Below are 16,599 nucleotides of genomic sequence, written 5' to 3' on the forward strand. Positions count from 1 at the left end.
AAACATTTACTCTGCCTTGAATAGCCTCCTAACATGTTATGTAAGTTCTCACATTTCACTGGTTTTTGGAGAGTACTCACTTTTTTTCCTGTGTTGCTCCTATGTATGAATACCAAAAATTAACAACTCTGTATACCCACTGTCATGTTAATTTGCCTGTTGCTGGTGTAGTTCATGGACCAAACTATCACAGCTAGGAGGATAAAAGGAAAGGTTTTCCTCCTCTCCATCTCCTTTTATTGTTTTGGGAAGAATAAAAACAAATAATGTATTTAAAGCTCTGAAAACAATGCCCACAACACAGCAAGTGTTCCTAGTAAGTGACGGTTACTACATTCTGATGACATAAATTCCACATCTTAATGTGTCACTCAACTACACCAATCAACCCGTTCACAAGACGGGAAGGATATTTGCTTTTCTAAATAAAGCTCCACTGTCATTTGTTCCATCTGGGCCCCTCAAGTTCACCCATTTCCTGGAAATGAGAAGTCATTACATAGTAAGCAGATGCCTGACAGGGAGAGGAGCCACACAATTAGTATTCTCCCAAATTCCCAAGGCAAGACCCCGCAGTGCAGCCCCTCACACCTCCCCTGGCAGGGCCCTGCCTTCTTCAGGTGTGCAGAATGAACAGGCCTTTTTAGTCCTCTTTCCACTTCCCCTCCTGTTCCGTGTTTCTGAGACTCCAGCTATCTGGGCTTTTTGTACAGCACCTTTCCTTCCCTATTCCTCTAAACAGTCCTTTCCAGTTTCCTTTCCTAACTCTTCATTTGCCTGCTGCTGAAAAGCCTGTACCTCTGGGGTTCTGTTCTTGTTCTTTCTTTCCCTTCCCTTGCCTTCCTGGATGATATCAACAGGCTCTGATGCTAAGGTCTTAAGTTTCCTACTCTGAGACCCCTCCACTTATTTCCAGTCATATGCTTCCTGTAGCCAACTCCTAAAGGCCCAGCTCCATCTGTTCTGATTCCTGTTACACATAATGACTGGACTACTCTCCTCCCACCCCTAGTTCATATCACGGGCCTAACAGTCAGCACAGAGCTCTGACAGTTAGGGAGAGTTCCATCTTAAACATTCTAAATGTTTCATCTTTAGTTTCCTTCCATTCCCAACTTTAGTTTCCTTCCAACCCAAACTCTTCTTACTCTCCCCTAGACACTGCTGACATCTTTTCACAGTCTCAATTATCCTCTCATCTCACCCCACTTGACCATCAGAGCAGTTTCCTACTGTTTTGAGGCCCAAGTCTATGTCGGTACAACAGCACAGGGCTCTACCCTAACTGCTTCTTCCTGCTCTTAACTGTAATTCTTGAGGAGGAAAAACTGCCAGCTGCCCACCCATAGCTCACCTCTCCGCATGCCCTGAGCCCACTTCCTGTAATCCCTGCCCCTGAGATGCCATCGTGCAATCTCTGGATATAACACTACACAGGCTGAATTGCTAGGATTTATTCACATTCTTATCTCCTATGAGAGCAAGGACCATGCAGGTTCTCAATCATGTTATCATCTTATTCTATCATTAGTGTTATTATTTATGCCTCCTATAATTTTTGAGAGCCTACTCTGTAAGAGACACTATATTAACTTTAATATAGAGGTTCTCATTAAATTTGACGTCCATAACTATCCCATGAGTAGGCATTATTATCTACAGTTGGTTATTAGCAAAGACTAGTTTTCATGAATCAAATTTTGGGCCCAGACATTTGGCTTTATATAGTCAAAGAGCGATTCCTATATAGCAATCATTCCATAAGTGTTTATTTAGTGAAGGTTAACTTAATTACAATTACTCAGTGGGATATAATCAGTATATAAAAACATTTAAATTAATATTTGTTTTAGTACCAATAACATTATGCTAAGGTTTCCACATATAGGATCTCACTTAATTCTCACAATTTTCCTAAGAGCTAGGTATTATTAGAATCCCCATAGTATGGATGAAACATAGGTAGATTAATGTAGTCAGGGGTTGTGAGAACAGTCAGGACACAGAATTTATAATACCATTTTATAATGATCATCCAGAGTTAAACACAAGAAAGTGTAGGCAATCTATCCACAACACTAAAGACCCAGAATTTTCAACCATGCGCCTGGATCCCACAGCAATATCCTGCATGAGTCCAGATGAAAACCTAGAGTTCATGGCAGTGCCTCCTACGAGTCCAACTGGAGGTCTAGAGCCCATGAGAAGGATTTAAATCAGTCTTTTCTTACAGATCTGCGCTGGGAAAGTCCAAAGGTCAGTGGTGGAAGCTAGAAAGTATATGCCAGCTGAGTGAAGGTGCTATCTGGTACATTGAGGGTTCTACACTGGAGCTGAGAAGTCATGCTCAAAATAAGGAGCAGGGCTGCCCTGAAAAGTACTACAGCCATCCTCAGCGACATGGAGGTCCCGAGCTCCTCCAACAATAAGAACAGTCAAGTACATGCCAGAAAGCTAGCATGAAAAGCTTCTCCTAGAGATTAAGCAGTACACACTTCTCCTCCAGAGCCAGGAAATGATGCTTGATGTAAGGACCAGAGCACCCCCAAAGTGAGCCACAGACACTCTCACCAACAAGGTTCCGAGCTTCTCTGATGATAATGGTCAAACTCACACTGGGGAAGCTAGTCATGACGAGCTCCTCCATGAAAACTAACAGCTCAAAACAGCAATGCTTAAGAGAAACTGACAATGCCTAACTCTTTTTCTCCATGTCTCTATTTATGCTGACAATTTTCTTCAGGTGGGCCATCTATACGCAGCACCATTCTGATTTAATTCAGCTGGTGTTAAGTTGACCACCAGTTTTTAATCCATAACAGTTAAGTAACTTGTTGAAGATCTCCCAACTAACAAAAAGCTAAACCAAGTCTCAAAAACAAATCTTTGTTTCCATAGGCAATGCTTCAAACAGTATACTATCTCCCTTCAATATTTAAGGGCTTCTGAAGTTTGAGATTAATTGCATTGTGAACATTCAATAATCATTATGACCATCACAACCTTATAACTTTTGACCAGGCTAAAGCATGAAAAATAAATCATTAAATATGAATATCCAAGTGTTTCTTTTCAAAACACTTCATCTTATCCAGCATATTAAAACTTACTATTGTTATGTTGTTATGTCCTCTTTTATCTCAATCTCTCCCTTCTTCATTAAAAAAATTATTTAATTATTTTTACTACTTTTTTAATTAAGGGGAAAAAATCAAAAAAATTAGCAGATATATTACAGTAATTTTTTGATTTCCTATTAACTTGATTTGAAGTCCTGTAATACTCCCACTATCTTGTTTTGACTGATTAGACTCTGTTCCGTTCTGTATGATAGTATCAAGTTTGAGAGTATAGGCAACTACTTTGAAGGCAATAAGATTCACTATGATGCCCATTCTGGTTTGACTATTATCTTCTTTTGAAGTGCTGTAATGTTTACAATGTTTAGTTTTTATTGGTCTTGTTCTCTACTGTTTTGTTCAACTTTATAATACCTAATGAGATAGACAATTCTTAAGGAAGCAAGAGGCATTATGGTAACCATTATTGATAACCTTGTTCTTTGTTTTTACATCATGTGCTATGTCTATCCTTGGTGGTTTTGACTGACAGCTTTGTTTTGTCATATATTATTTTATTCTCTTCCAAAAAAAGTAATAAGAACTACGGGAGTAATAAAACCCAAAATGTGTAAATTTTGTTGTAATAAAGAGAGGGAAAAAAAAGTGCTCTAAAGGATAGAACTGCAAGTTGTATCCTGTTAGGTGTGTTAAATAGATGACCATATTATTGTTATTGATTGGATCACTGAACACAACTGTTTGCAGTCTCATTGTTTGAATGTCTACTTTGTATGCTTTGATCCTATTACTTGAACAACTATTTCTAAGATGATAATGTGTAACCTATTTGGTGATTTCTTAGTTTGTTTTTTGTAGTTCTGTATTACTTGTACCCTTACACTGTTTTGTTTTGTTTTTTTCTCTTTTTCCTTTTAAATAAAATTTTAAAAAAAGAAAAAAAAAACCAAATAGTGGCAGTGCTAAACCGACACAGTCACTTGTCTCTGCTCCATACTACTGGTTCAATCCGTATTTTTGGATTTCTCTTTGCTTTGCAACCTTTCTCTTACATTTTTTCTATAGTACATGCATGCATGGCATGTGTGTGCGTGCATACTGGCATATGAGGATTTAATGTATATTCTTTTGTATGTCTAGTAATAATATATGTTTACAACCATGCTAATTGAGTACTAGAAGACTTTTGTTTCAAGTAAGGCAAAGAGCTTAGTACTTACAGCAACCCTTAACAGACTCTGATGGAAAAAGTAAATTCACAATGCAGAGAAGAGTGTGCGTTTTTAGGGAGGAAAAAGTGAAGCAAAGAATGTGCTTTTACTGCTAATTTGACAGAAATGAGTCCAAAGAAATGTAATTGTTGACTATAATACCGTATGAATAATGTTAATGACTACACTAGATTAATGTTACTAACTGTGGTGGGTTATGCTTATGTTAATAACTATCCAAGGTTTTTGTCTCTCATTTTTTCTGCATTTCAGCAAGAATAAACCTCTATCTCTCTGAAAAAAAAAAAAAACTTACTATGGTTTTCATATAATACTATGAAAACCCAAAAAGAAATACAGAACAAACATTAATGCTTATATGTAAGTAGAAAAAATAATGAACTTCTTCCAAAGACATCCTGCAATCCAAAAAGGAATAACTATTTCAAATCGACTTTGTCTATGAGTTGTTAATGGCATACAAAAGATAGATTAACAATGGTACTAATGAATCCCATAGCTGAAGACCATGTGTTAATTAGAATAATACAGTGTACCAGCGGTTCATTTACGAATTCCTTTGGGGTGGAAGCTGGTGGAAACCATACAAACATTTTGAAGTTGCAAAAACACCGTTACAGTTTTGTAATAATGGCTGTTAAAGGCACCAAGCCAAGTCAACAATATAAGTAATAACTTTCTATGGTCAATTTTAAGCAAAATCAGAGTGTAAGTAGCTCAAATAGGAGGAAAAAGAAAAGACAAAATGAAGGATGAGGGAGATAAGTTTCAAAGACAGCCAAAAGACATCACAGGAGGACTTGAAATGAGAAGAGTGTAAATGGTTAACAGAATCAGAATAACGGGAAATGTTACACGTAAGAGGAGGCAGACTAAAAAGACAAACTAGGAAAGGACTTTGTGAAAGTAAACAGGCATAACAAAAAGAAACATGTTTGGCTTAAAGGAAGAAAGGTGATTAAGAAAAGATCTAAGATGTTCAAAGGGAAAGTCAGAAGAATACCCAGATGGGGGATACTGGAAACATTCCGTTTCCCCTTATTATGTCTACCTCTGAAAAGAATTTGAAACAATTCATACTATCAATGAGGTAGCCAAAACAAGGAGGAAAATCTAACAGTACTGAAAGGAAATAAATCAATTTATGTTTCTGAAAGGAAGCAAACAATTTATTAGAAACCAAGAGAACAAAGTGACATGAGAAATGGAAATAAGACGACAGGGTAAGAAGAAATAGAGAGTATATCTAAAAAGAAGTGGTATGTGGTGGTGGCTACAGGAACAATTTTAGAAACAGAGAATTAGTATTAATATGAAAGGCACTATCACCACCCCAAGTAATGCAAGTGAGAAGGTCGGGAACAATTCTCAAATTCTAAAACATGCTACAGGGTACTAGCTGAACATTCAGTGGTGCACCCGTGCGCGCATCTGTGTGTGTGTGTGTGTGTGTGTGTGTGTGTTGTTTACGTAAAACACATACTCCTGGAAAAAAATAATATATCTAAAACTTTTTAATCAACACTGTTTGAAGGAGCGCTTACATTTGTCCAAGTGCCCCAAGGTGAATGGACTACAGCTTTGGTAGCGTGTTGTAGTACTTTACAGTCCTAGGATATAGGTCCTAGGGATGCCCAGAGCGAACTCCAACTATTCACAATAAAGTAATAATTTTGTCAAGGTGTAATTTTGAAAACGTTACAGCTATAGCTGCTGCACTTTTTTATACGGATGCTGTGTAACTAACTCATAAGTAATCAAGCGTGCTCATGAGAAGGAAGCATATTTGGAGATAGTTAAGGCATAAAATAAAGAAACCGGTGAGAAGGTGAGTTAGCAGAGAAGCAAAGTGGCCTTGAAGTCTTCAGGAAGAGAGCTGGAGCCCAAGCTTTCTCAGCTGGTGCGGGTTGGGGCGCAGCAGGGAGCCAAGCAGTGTGGCCTGACAGCTGGAAGAGAGAGCGAGAGTGCAAGAGGCAGGGGAAAAGGCGCACCTCCAAATTCAGCATTTCGGATTTTGAGGACTCCTCGGATTCCCCTTCTCCCTGTTCCTCGTCCTGAGAGCGGCGAATGAGTTGCTGGAGCAAGTGGGAGGAGCCTCTGTTCAAAGTACTTTTCGCCCTCTGTCCAGAGGAAAAAAGAGACCAACCAGACTGGTGCCTTTTTTCTGAATTCAACCATGTCGATGGGCCTCCAGCTGATAAAGTGCCCAAGCGTCTCAGGAGAGAGGGCGATCTTATTCCCCGGGGATCTCGCCAGGGTGCCGCCATCTTGTTTAATTTGGTTGCCTAGGAAACTGGCGCAGGAAGGATGCGCCGCAAGGAATTCTGGGGCCTGTAGTCTCCGGCCCTTCGCGAGGGCTCCTCTGGGGCTTTTCTCTCTTCGTTAATTTTCTCTAATCAGCCCAGTCGCTAGCTTTGTTTCCTGTTGCTTGCCTTTCTCATTTCTACCTCTTTTCTTCACATCCTTTTCTTTGTTTTCAGCCGTCTTTCTCCCAACCTGGAGGCTCCCTTTGAGCTTTTGAGCCCAACTTGTATCACAGGTGCATCTGCTGTCCAGCTTGGTTCTCAAGGATTCTTTCGCAGACTCGTGCTTTGGAAGGGTGTGATGTTCCTAATGCTGTCTGTAGGAAAGCTAGTAACACTGAAATGTAACTATGCGGAGCTCAGTACGAGGAGCTGAGGGTGTGCAGAAATAAAGTAGAAGGTATGACTTGTCCTTATGGCTTAATTGTGAATAATAAAGAGAAACTATCAGACGACTTGAGAACTAATTTGTAATTAATAACACACAACCACTACCACCACCACCACCCGTGTGCCAAAATGATAAGCCCTGTCCTTGGGGAGAAAGCCCAGCAGCAGATCCAGGAAGAGAGAGAAAAAATGACTCAAACTGAATGTATCTGAAAGCCCCTGAAAAGCTATTAGCATCCCATAAATAATTGTATTAATTAAGTGACCTGCACTGGTAATTATTTTAATCTTGCAGCATAGCTACTTTTTGCAGTCTTTGAAAATACTCTTTACTAGAATACAAAGCATGATTTTATGCCACTGATTTTTGTAACCCAAATCCCATAGCCTTAAGCTCTGCAAAGTAGATACTCCGTAGAAAAGCAGAATAAAAATTATAGTAACCATTATTGCCCTAGTGATGACAATAGAGATCCTTGGCAGGGAAGTCACCCTCATCCTCTTGGCCTTACAGGGCCTTTTCTCCACGCTTCAGTGACAGCAGTTGCAAATACAAAATGATCCTGTCAATGACTGTCAGGGGAGAAGGAGAAAAAAATCCTTGTGGACACCATCCATTGACTATTATCTTTCTCAGTGCTTGAGGGACCGTTAAAACTGACATAAAGCTTTCAGAATTACCTTCTTCATTATCTTGCTAGTCATAAATGTAAAGGCTGCATGGAAAGTGTCTTTCTGCTGGGCTCATCTTACTTCTTTCCAATAGGCAGATTCCTCCAAGGGATTAATCCCACAGTCACCTCCAAAATGCAATAGAAAAGAACATTTGTGTGTGTGTGTGTGTGTGTGTTTAAATGACTTAATCAGCATTCTAGCAAAGTGAGTTTTGCCAGTGTCAATCTGTTGAGAAAAGTGTCGAAAGGCAGAGTTAGGACTTGTCAAAGAGTAATTTCAAGAAGTTAAAAAAAATTCTCACAAACATTAAAGAAACGTGAAAGATTCTGTTCAACCATCAATTAATAAAGAAATGGAAAAAATTGGTTCTGAGGTATTCAGAATCCACAAGGGAAGACATTCAGAAATAGGTTTGCTGCTGGGTATGATGGTGCAGGTCTGTAATCCCACTACTCAGGAGGCTGAAGCAGGAGTTTTGCTGTGAGTTTGAGATCTGGGCTACGTAAGCAAGTTCAAGGTCAGCCTGCACTACATAGTGAGACCCTATCATAAGAAAGAAAGAAAGAAAGAAAGAAAGAAAGAAAGAAAGAAAGAAAGAAAAAGAAAAAGAAAAAAGAGGAAAGAAAAGGAAAGGAAATTAGGTTTATCAAGTTAGACACAAAACTGGTTAATGCCCTATGAGACGATAAATCTTAGTTTTGGGGGTTGCATATATATTTCTAGATATTTGGTTTCTTTTTTTCTTTACACATACCTCTCTCCTCATTTGATATATATGGCTCAATGGAGTTAAATAACTGGGCGAAAGTCATCTGGTGGGGCTGAAATCCAAGCCCAAAATGACCAAAGCCACAGTCTTCCTTTGACGATCACTTTTGCAGGTGAAAGAAAATATGAGGCAATATAAACAATCAGAGATCTCAGAAGGAAAATTATGTCAGTCTATATTTTTAAGATTAACACAAACGGAGTGTAATTCTAGCACCCTGGAGGTTGAAGCAGGAGGACTGAAAGTGAAAGGCAACTTGGGCAATTTATTTTATTTTATTATATATTAATTTTATTTTAAAAAGAGAAAAGTCAGAAAAGAAAAACAAAAAGCAAAAGACATAAACATCAACAGCAAACTCAAAACAATAACAATATAGGTTTTCAAAACAGAATGGAAGAAACTTAGCAATGGTTATTATATTGCATATTGTTCCCTTTTTTTCAAAGAAAGAAAAGAAAATAGGAAAACAGAAAAGAAGGGTAGAACAATACTGAATTCAAAAAAATTATCATCATAGAATTGCTAGTTGATACACTATTCATTGTCATCTTAAAAAAAAATAGTTGCCAAAGTCACAAAATCAAAGCACACATAGTGGTTAGACACTCAAACACTGACAGTGCAAATCCTTCCGTTCAGTGTTCCAACAGAAATTCAGTAATATGGTCATCTATTTTACACACTATTTATACCATTATACTCTTTAAAGCACTTACTTTCCCTTTCACTTTCACAATATCTATTATACTTTTTGGATCCCATTATTCTGCAGTTTTTATTATTTTATTACTTTTTAGAGGGACAATGTGATATTTACTAATGTGAGCCTTGTTTATTTCACTAAAGAGGATATTTTCAAGTTGCTTCTACTTACCTATAAAGGCCTCAAGATCTGAGTAGTATTCCATTGTATTAAAATACCACATTTTTTCATCCACTCTGCAACTGATGGGCATTTTGGTTGTTTCCAATATTTAGCTATCACGAGCTGTGCTGCACCGAACATGGGTGCACATATATCTCTGTGACATGACCTTTTCCATTTTTCTGGGAAAATACCCAGGAGGGGAATAGCTGAATTGAATTGAATGGAATCCTAGTTTTTTGAGGAACCTCCATACTGATTTCCACAGTGATTGCACCAGTCTGCACTCCCACCAACAGTAGAGAAGTGTTGTTTTTTTTCCCCCCGCAGCCTTGTCAACATGTGCTATCAGTTGATTTCTCTCTTTTTTTTTTTTTTTTTTTTTTTTACCGGTACCGGGGATCGAACTCACGACCGCCTGCTTGCAAGGCAGGTGCTTATGCCGCTGAGCTAAATCCTCAGCCCCATCAGTTGATTTCTTGATGGCAGCCATTCTATCTGTGGTAAGATGAAATCTCATTGCTGTTTTAATTTGCATTTCTCGAATGGCTAAGGATGTTGAACATTTTCTTCATGTATTTATTTGCCGTTTGTATATCTACATCTGAGAACTGTGTGTTCATCTCTGATGCCCAGTTTTGGACAGGATCTTTGAATTTGGGGGGTTTGATGTTTTTCAGTTCTTTATATGTTCTGGATATGAGTCTTTGTCTGAGGGATTGTTGACTAAAATTCTTTCCCAGTCTGTGGGTTTTCTTTTCATTTTGTTGGTGATTTCTTTTGAAGTGCAGAAACTTTTTAGTAATATGAGATCCCAGTCGTTGATTCTTTGAAGTATTTCTATGTGCTTTGCGTTTTATTCGTGAATTTTTTGCCTACCTCTACGTCTTCAAGATTTCTACCTATCTTATCTTCCAGTAGATTTAGTGTTTCTGTTTTAATGTTTACATCCTTGATCCATTTTGACTTGTTTAGTGTATGATGATAGGCATGGGTCTATTTTCAGTCTTCAGCAAGTAGAAAGCCGATTTTTCCAGTACCATTGATTAAAGAGGCTATCTTTTCCCCAATGAACATGTTTAGCCCTTTGTCAAATATCAGGTGGCTGAATGTCTTTGTAGTAGTGTTTGAATCTTCTAATCTGTTCCATTGATCCTCAGGTCTATTTCTTTGCCAGTACTATGCTGATTTTATTGCTGTGGCTTTGCAGTATAGTTTCAGGTCAGGAATTCAGATGCCTCCTATCTTACCTTTATATCCCAGAATTGCTTTTGCTATTCTAGGTTTCTTCTGTTTCCAAATGAATTTTAGGAATATTTTCTCTAGATCTGTAAGGTATGTTGATGGTATTTTGATTGGGATTGCATTGAATCTGTATAATAGTTTTGGGAGTATAGCCATTTTCACAATGTTGGTTCTTCCTAGCCAAGAGCAAGGAATATCCTTCCATTTTCTAATATCCTCTTCAGTCTCCTTTTTTAGAGTAGTATAATTTGCAGCACATAGATCTTTTGCATTCTTGGTTAGGTTGACTCCTAAGTATCTGATTTTTTTAGATGCTATTGTGAAAGGCGATATTTCCATAATTTTTCTCTCTGTGAGTTTTTTGTTTGAGGAGAGGAATGCTATTGATTTTTGAGTGTTGACATTGTATCCAGCTTTGCTGCTGAATTTATCACATCTAGCACTCTTTTAATGGAGTTTTTGGGGTCTTCTATGTACAGTATCATGTCATCTGCAAATAATAATTTAACTTCTTTTTCTATTTTTATTCCTTTTATTTCTCCCTCTTGCCTGATTGCTCTGGCTAATATTTCTAGAACTATATTGAGTAGGAGAGGTGATAGTGGACATCCTTGTCTTGTTCCTGATTTTAGAGTGAAGGATTTCAGTTTTTGTCCACTTAGTATAAAGTTGGCTGTTGGATTGTCATAAATGGCATTTATGAGATTGAGGTACATGCCATCTATTCTGAGTTTCTGTAAGGCTTTTTATCAAAAACAAGCATTGGACTTTCTCAAAAGCTTTTTCTGCATCCATTGAGATGATCATTTGATTTTTATTTTTGGCTCTGTTGATATGGTATATGACATTTATTGATTTGCATATGTTAACCATCCCTACATTCCTAGAATAAATCCTGCTTGGTCATGGTGTATAATCTTATTGATGATTTGCTGCATTATATTTGTCAGTATTTTACTGAGACTCTTTGCATCATTAGTGAGATTGGTCTATAGTTCTCCTTTATAGTTGGGTCTTTCTCTGGTTTTGGTAGCAGGGTAATACTGGCTTCCAAGAATCATTTAGGGAAGACTGCTTTTCTTTCAGATTCATTGAAGAGTTTAAGGAATGTTGGCATTAAATCTTCTCTAAATTTCTTATAGAATTCAGCTGTGAATCCATCAGAACCTGGGCTTTTCTTTGTTGGTAAGTTTTTAATCACACTTTTTATTTCACTAGCTGATATTGGATTATTCAAAATTGCTATATTGAAGTTCCTGCTCAACATCCCAAGCCTCTGGAGTTTAAAATCATCTCTCCCTGTAGTCAAGGATGCACCCAGCTTGCAGCCACACTAGACTGGGCTCAGCAGGGTTCAGGCATGCCTGGGCCACACCCAGTGACCTTTTTTCAATCAGGGAACTGTGCTGCCTGGAGGAGGGAACTGGGCTGCCTACCATGGGAAGTTGAGAGCAAGAGAAGTGAGTTCCAGCAAATTGATCTTTGTCCAGGGAGAGCTTTGGACCATCATTCACAATGGTGAGTCCCAGGAGCCGAGGGCACAGGAGACGATTGCCAACATGCCCAGGGGAAGCCTTGGAACACCACTTGAAACATGGAAATACAGGAAGATGACAAAATGAAAGACCACAATGCAATCTCAAACCTCCAGCCCATCCCAAGAAAGCCTAGGAGCCATGTATATAGAAGAAAATATATGCTATACACCTGAAATACCTGAAATAATAGCAACTAAAATAAAGAAGCAACTCCGGGAAGCTTTAAAGGAATTTAAGCTAGAAATAATTTACCAGGTAAAAGAAGAAATAACAAAAGTAATGAAAGAGATGTTGAACATATCTAAAGAAGACACAGTTAAAAAATTAGAGGAACAAAACAAAAGGATAGAATCCCTGGATGAACAATATAAGAAACAAACAGAATACATGAAACAGATTCAAAGAGATATATAGGGAATCAAAAATTCCATTGAAAGTTGTCAAAACTGCTTAAACAAAAGTGAAGATAGAATTTCAGACCTTGAAGACAAGATTACAGCTAGTGAACAGGAAAGGCAAGATCTTTTAAAAATAACAAGGAATCAGGAAATAACAATTCAACAACTGCAAGATGATGCAAAGAAAAAACAACATAAGATTGGTAGGGATAAATGAAAAGGAAGGGGATAACACAAATGATATCAAGAGGCTATTTACCGAACTAATAGCTGAAAATTTCCCAAACATGAGAATGGACACTGACATATAGATTAGTCAAAATAGCTATATCTTCTTGACTGAGCATTGGTAGTTCATATGTTTCTAGAAATCTGTCCAATTCCTCTGTGTTTTCCATTCTATGTGAGTAGAGATTTTCAAAGTAGGTGTTAATGATCTTTGAATTTTAATGAAATCTGTAGTAATTTCCCTCTTTTCAGTCCTTATTGCATGGATTTGAGTTTTTCTTTCTTTTTCTTGATAAGGTTGGCTAGAGGTTTATCAATTTTGTTTATTCTCTCAAAAAACAGCTCTTTGATTCATTAATTCTTTGTAGTGTTTTTTGTTTCAATTGCATTAATTTTTGCTCTAATCTTTATAATTGCCTTCTATGAGCTTTGGGTTTGACTTTGCTTCCTTTTCTAGGAGCTTGAAATGTAGCATTAGTTTATTTATTTGTGCTTGTTCCATTTTCTTGATGTGACTATTTATTGTTATATATTTTCCTCTTAGGACTGTTTTCATAGTGTCCCATAGGTTACAGTATGCTGTGTCAGCATTTTCATTGTAATGTAGGTATTGTTTTATTTCTTCTTTAATTTCATCTGTAACCCACTGGTTGTTCAGTGGTTGTTATTTAATTTCCATGTAATTATGTAGGTTTTGCCAATGATTTCTAACTTTAATGCACTATGATCAAATATTATGCATTAGATAATTTCACTACCTTTGTATTTACTTTTATGAGTTAATGTATGATGTATTTTGGAGAATGTCCCATGTGCAGTTAAGAAGAATGTATATTCTTACATGATTGGGTGGAACACTCCGTAAACATCCACTAAGTCCATTCATTCACAGGTGTGATTCAGTTCTGTTATGTATTTGCTGACTTTTTTGTCTAGCGATCTCTTTGTGACAGTGAGGTGTTAAAGTCTCCTATTATAATTGTGTTTTTATGTATTTGGAATTTCATGTCCATTAGTACTTGTCTTATATAGTTGGATGCTCCTGTATTTGGTGCATATATATTTATAATTGATCGTTCTCCCTCTTGTAATTTTCTACTTACAAGTATGTAGTGGCCTTCTTTATCTCTTTTAATCATTGTAGGTTTCAAGTTTACTTTGCAAACAGAATAGTTACCCCTGCTTTTTTCTGGGTTCCTGTTGCATGAAATACTGTTTTCCATTCTTTGACTTTTAGTCTATGAGTTTCTTTCTTGAGTCAGATGTGTTTCTTGTATACAGCATATTGTGGGGTCCTGTTTCTTGATCCATTCTGTCAACCTGCTTCTTTTGACATGTGAATTGAGCCCATTTATAATTATGGATATCACAGATATGTACTGGCTTGACTTTGCCATATTATGTTCCTGTTGTTGGTTTCCCATGACTCCCTTATTTCATTTCTTGTCCAGCCTGTTGATTTCTTTCTGTTTTGTTCTGGAGATCATGGTCATTTCTTCTCTTTCTAGTATATCTTTCAGTACTCTTTCTAGGGTTGATTTGGTAGCTATGAATTCCTTCAGTTGTTCTTTGTTATGGAAGTATCTTATTTCTCCATTAAATTTGAAAGACAGTTCCTCTGGGTACATCAGTCTGGGATGTAAGTTGTTTTGTGCTGCCCAGGACATGCCCAGTGACCTTCTCCCAAAACAGGAAACTCAGCTGAGGCTGGGGTATTTTGCACATCACCCCGAGCCCTGGGAGACTTTAAGATCATCTCTTCCAGAGCTTAAGGACCCATCCAGGGCTCAAGCACACTAGACTAGCCTTGAGAGGTTTTGTGAACCCACTATATTACACCCAGTCACCTTCTTCAATTACAGGATTTCAGAGAAGATGAAGTGAGTTCCAGGACATTTGTCTATGTGCAGGGAGAGCTTTAACCCATCATCCACAGTGGATAGGTGCCTGCCCAGCTAACTGGAACACTGAAGGTGGCAAGGGCCTGAGGGACTAACTGGACCAGACTAAGCAACTTCAATTCAGACCCAGGAGCCTAGGGCACAGGAGATGATTTACAACACATCCAGGAAAAGTCTTAGAACAACACTTGAAACATGGAAATATAGGAAAATGACAAAATGAAAGACCAAAATGCAATCTCAAACCTCCAGCCCATCCCAAGAAACCTTAGGAGCTATGTACATAGAAAAAAATATATGCCATACACCTGAAATACCTGAATTAATAGCAACTGAAATAAACAACTCTGGGAAGCATTAAAGGAATTCAAACTAGAAAAAATCTCCCAGATAAAAGAAAAAAATGATAAAAGAAATGAAAGAGATGCTGAACATATCTAAAGGAGACACAGTTAAAAAGTTGGAGGAACTAAACAAAAAGGTAGAATCCCTGGATGAACAATAAAAGAAACAAACAGAATACATGAATCAGATGCAAAGAAATATACAGGAAATCAAAAATTCCATTGAAAGTTGTAAAAACCACCTCAACAAAAGTGAAGACAGAATTTCAGACCTCAGGGGGCTGGGGATTTAGCTCAGTGGCATAAGCGCCTGCCTTGTAAGCAGGCAGTCATGAGTTTGATTCCTGATACTGATAAAACAAAAAAAGAATTTCAAACCTCAAAGACAGGATTTCAGCTAGTGAACAGGAAAGGCAAGATTTTTTAAAAATAACAAGGGATCAGGAAATAATTCAACAGCTGAGGATGATGCAAAGAAAAACAACATAAGATTGATAGGGATAAGTGAAAAAGAAGGGGACAACATAAAGAATGTCAAGAGGATATTTAGAGAACTAATAGCTGAAAATTTCCCAAACATGAGAACGGAAACCGACATCAGAATCAGTGAAGCATATAGAACTTCAAATAGTCATAACCAAAATAAAACTACATTCAGATATATAATAATCACCATCCCAGAAATCCAAAATAAGAATAGACTACTAAAAGCTGTCAGAAAAGACAGATCACCTATAAAGGAAAACCTATGAGAATCACAGCAGACTTCTCAGCACAAACAATAAAGTCAAGAAGAGCATGGAGTGAAGTATTTCAGATCCTAAAGGAAAATGATTTCCAACATAGACTGATGTACCCTGCAAAACTGTCCTTCAAAATGGATGGAGAAAGAAGATACTTCCATGACAAAGAACAGCTAAAGAACTTCATGATCACCAAGCCAACCCTGCAAAGAATACTGAAAGAATATTTAGATACACTTAGGAAAAAAACACTAAGCAATTAAACAGAATGGAAAGATACAGATGCAACAGCAGAAAGATAACATGTCAACAGTAAACCAACATATAACAGTTATGAACATTAATGTAAATGGTCTCAATGTACCAATTAAAAGAAACAGACTGGCAGAATGGATCAAGAAACAACATCCAACCATATGCCATTTACAAAAAACCCATCTAACCCAAAAGGATACTCACAGACTGAAAGTCAAAGGATGGAAAACAATACTTCATGCAACAGGAACCCAAAAAAAAGCGGGGGTACTATTCTGTTTGCAGACAATGTGAACTTCAAACCAATAATGACCAGAAGTGATAAAGAAGGTCATTACATACTGGTTAGGGGAAAACTTCAAGAGGAAGAGATAACAATGTTAAACATATATGCACCAAATTCCAGAGCACCCAGTTATATAAAGCAAGTATTAACAGAAATGAAAAAAAAATTGGCAGTAACACAGTTATAACAGGAGACCTTAACACACCATTGACACTTAAGAACAAATCAACCAGACAGAATATCAGCAAAGAAATAACAAAACTGAATCACATCCGTGAACAAATGGACTTGATAGATATATACAGAGTGTTCCATCCAACAACATCAGAATATACATTCTTCTC

The 16,599-nt window shown here is 37.4% G+C and overlaps 1 protein-coding gene across 9 annotated transcripts in view; it reads right to left on the reverse strand.

The window, feature by feature from the left end:
* Positions 1 to 6,587, reverse strand: part of Lrguk (leucine rich repeats and guanylate kinase domain containing) — a 126,928-nt gene extending 120,341 nt beyond the window's left edge. For 7 of the 9 annotated variants that reach the window (XR_010044687.1, XR_010044686.1, XM_063240535.1 and 4 more), the window contains exon 1: positions 6,304 to 6,587. Coding sequence is in view for 6 of the 9 variants with exons in the window: in XM_063240535.1 (XP_063096605.1) it covers positions 6,304 to 6,579 (276 nt within the window). In the remaining 3 variants the exon portion in view is untranslated. Of the gene's footprint in view, positions 1 to 2,614; positions 2,701 to 6,303 lie in introns of those variants that run through there. The other 2 variants (XM_063240525.1, XM_063240521.1) reach the window with 2 other exon arrangements.
* Positions 6,588 to 16,599: the final 10,012 nt, after the last annotated feature.

This window comes from Cavia porcellus, unplaced genomic scaffold, assembly GCF_034190915.1.
Source record: "Cavia porcellus strain 051 isolate PalLab524CR breed Dunkin Hartley unplaced genomic scaffold, mCavPor4.1 scaffold_2, whole genome shotgun sequence".
Taxonomy (NCBI): Eukaryota; Metazoa; Chordata; class Mammalia; order Rodentia; family Caviidae; genus Cavia; species Cavia porcellus.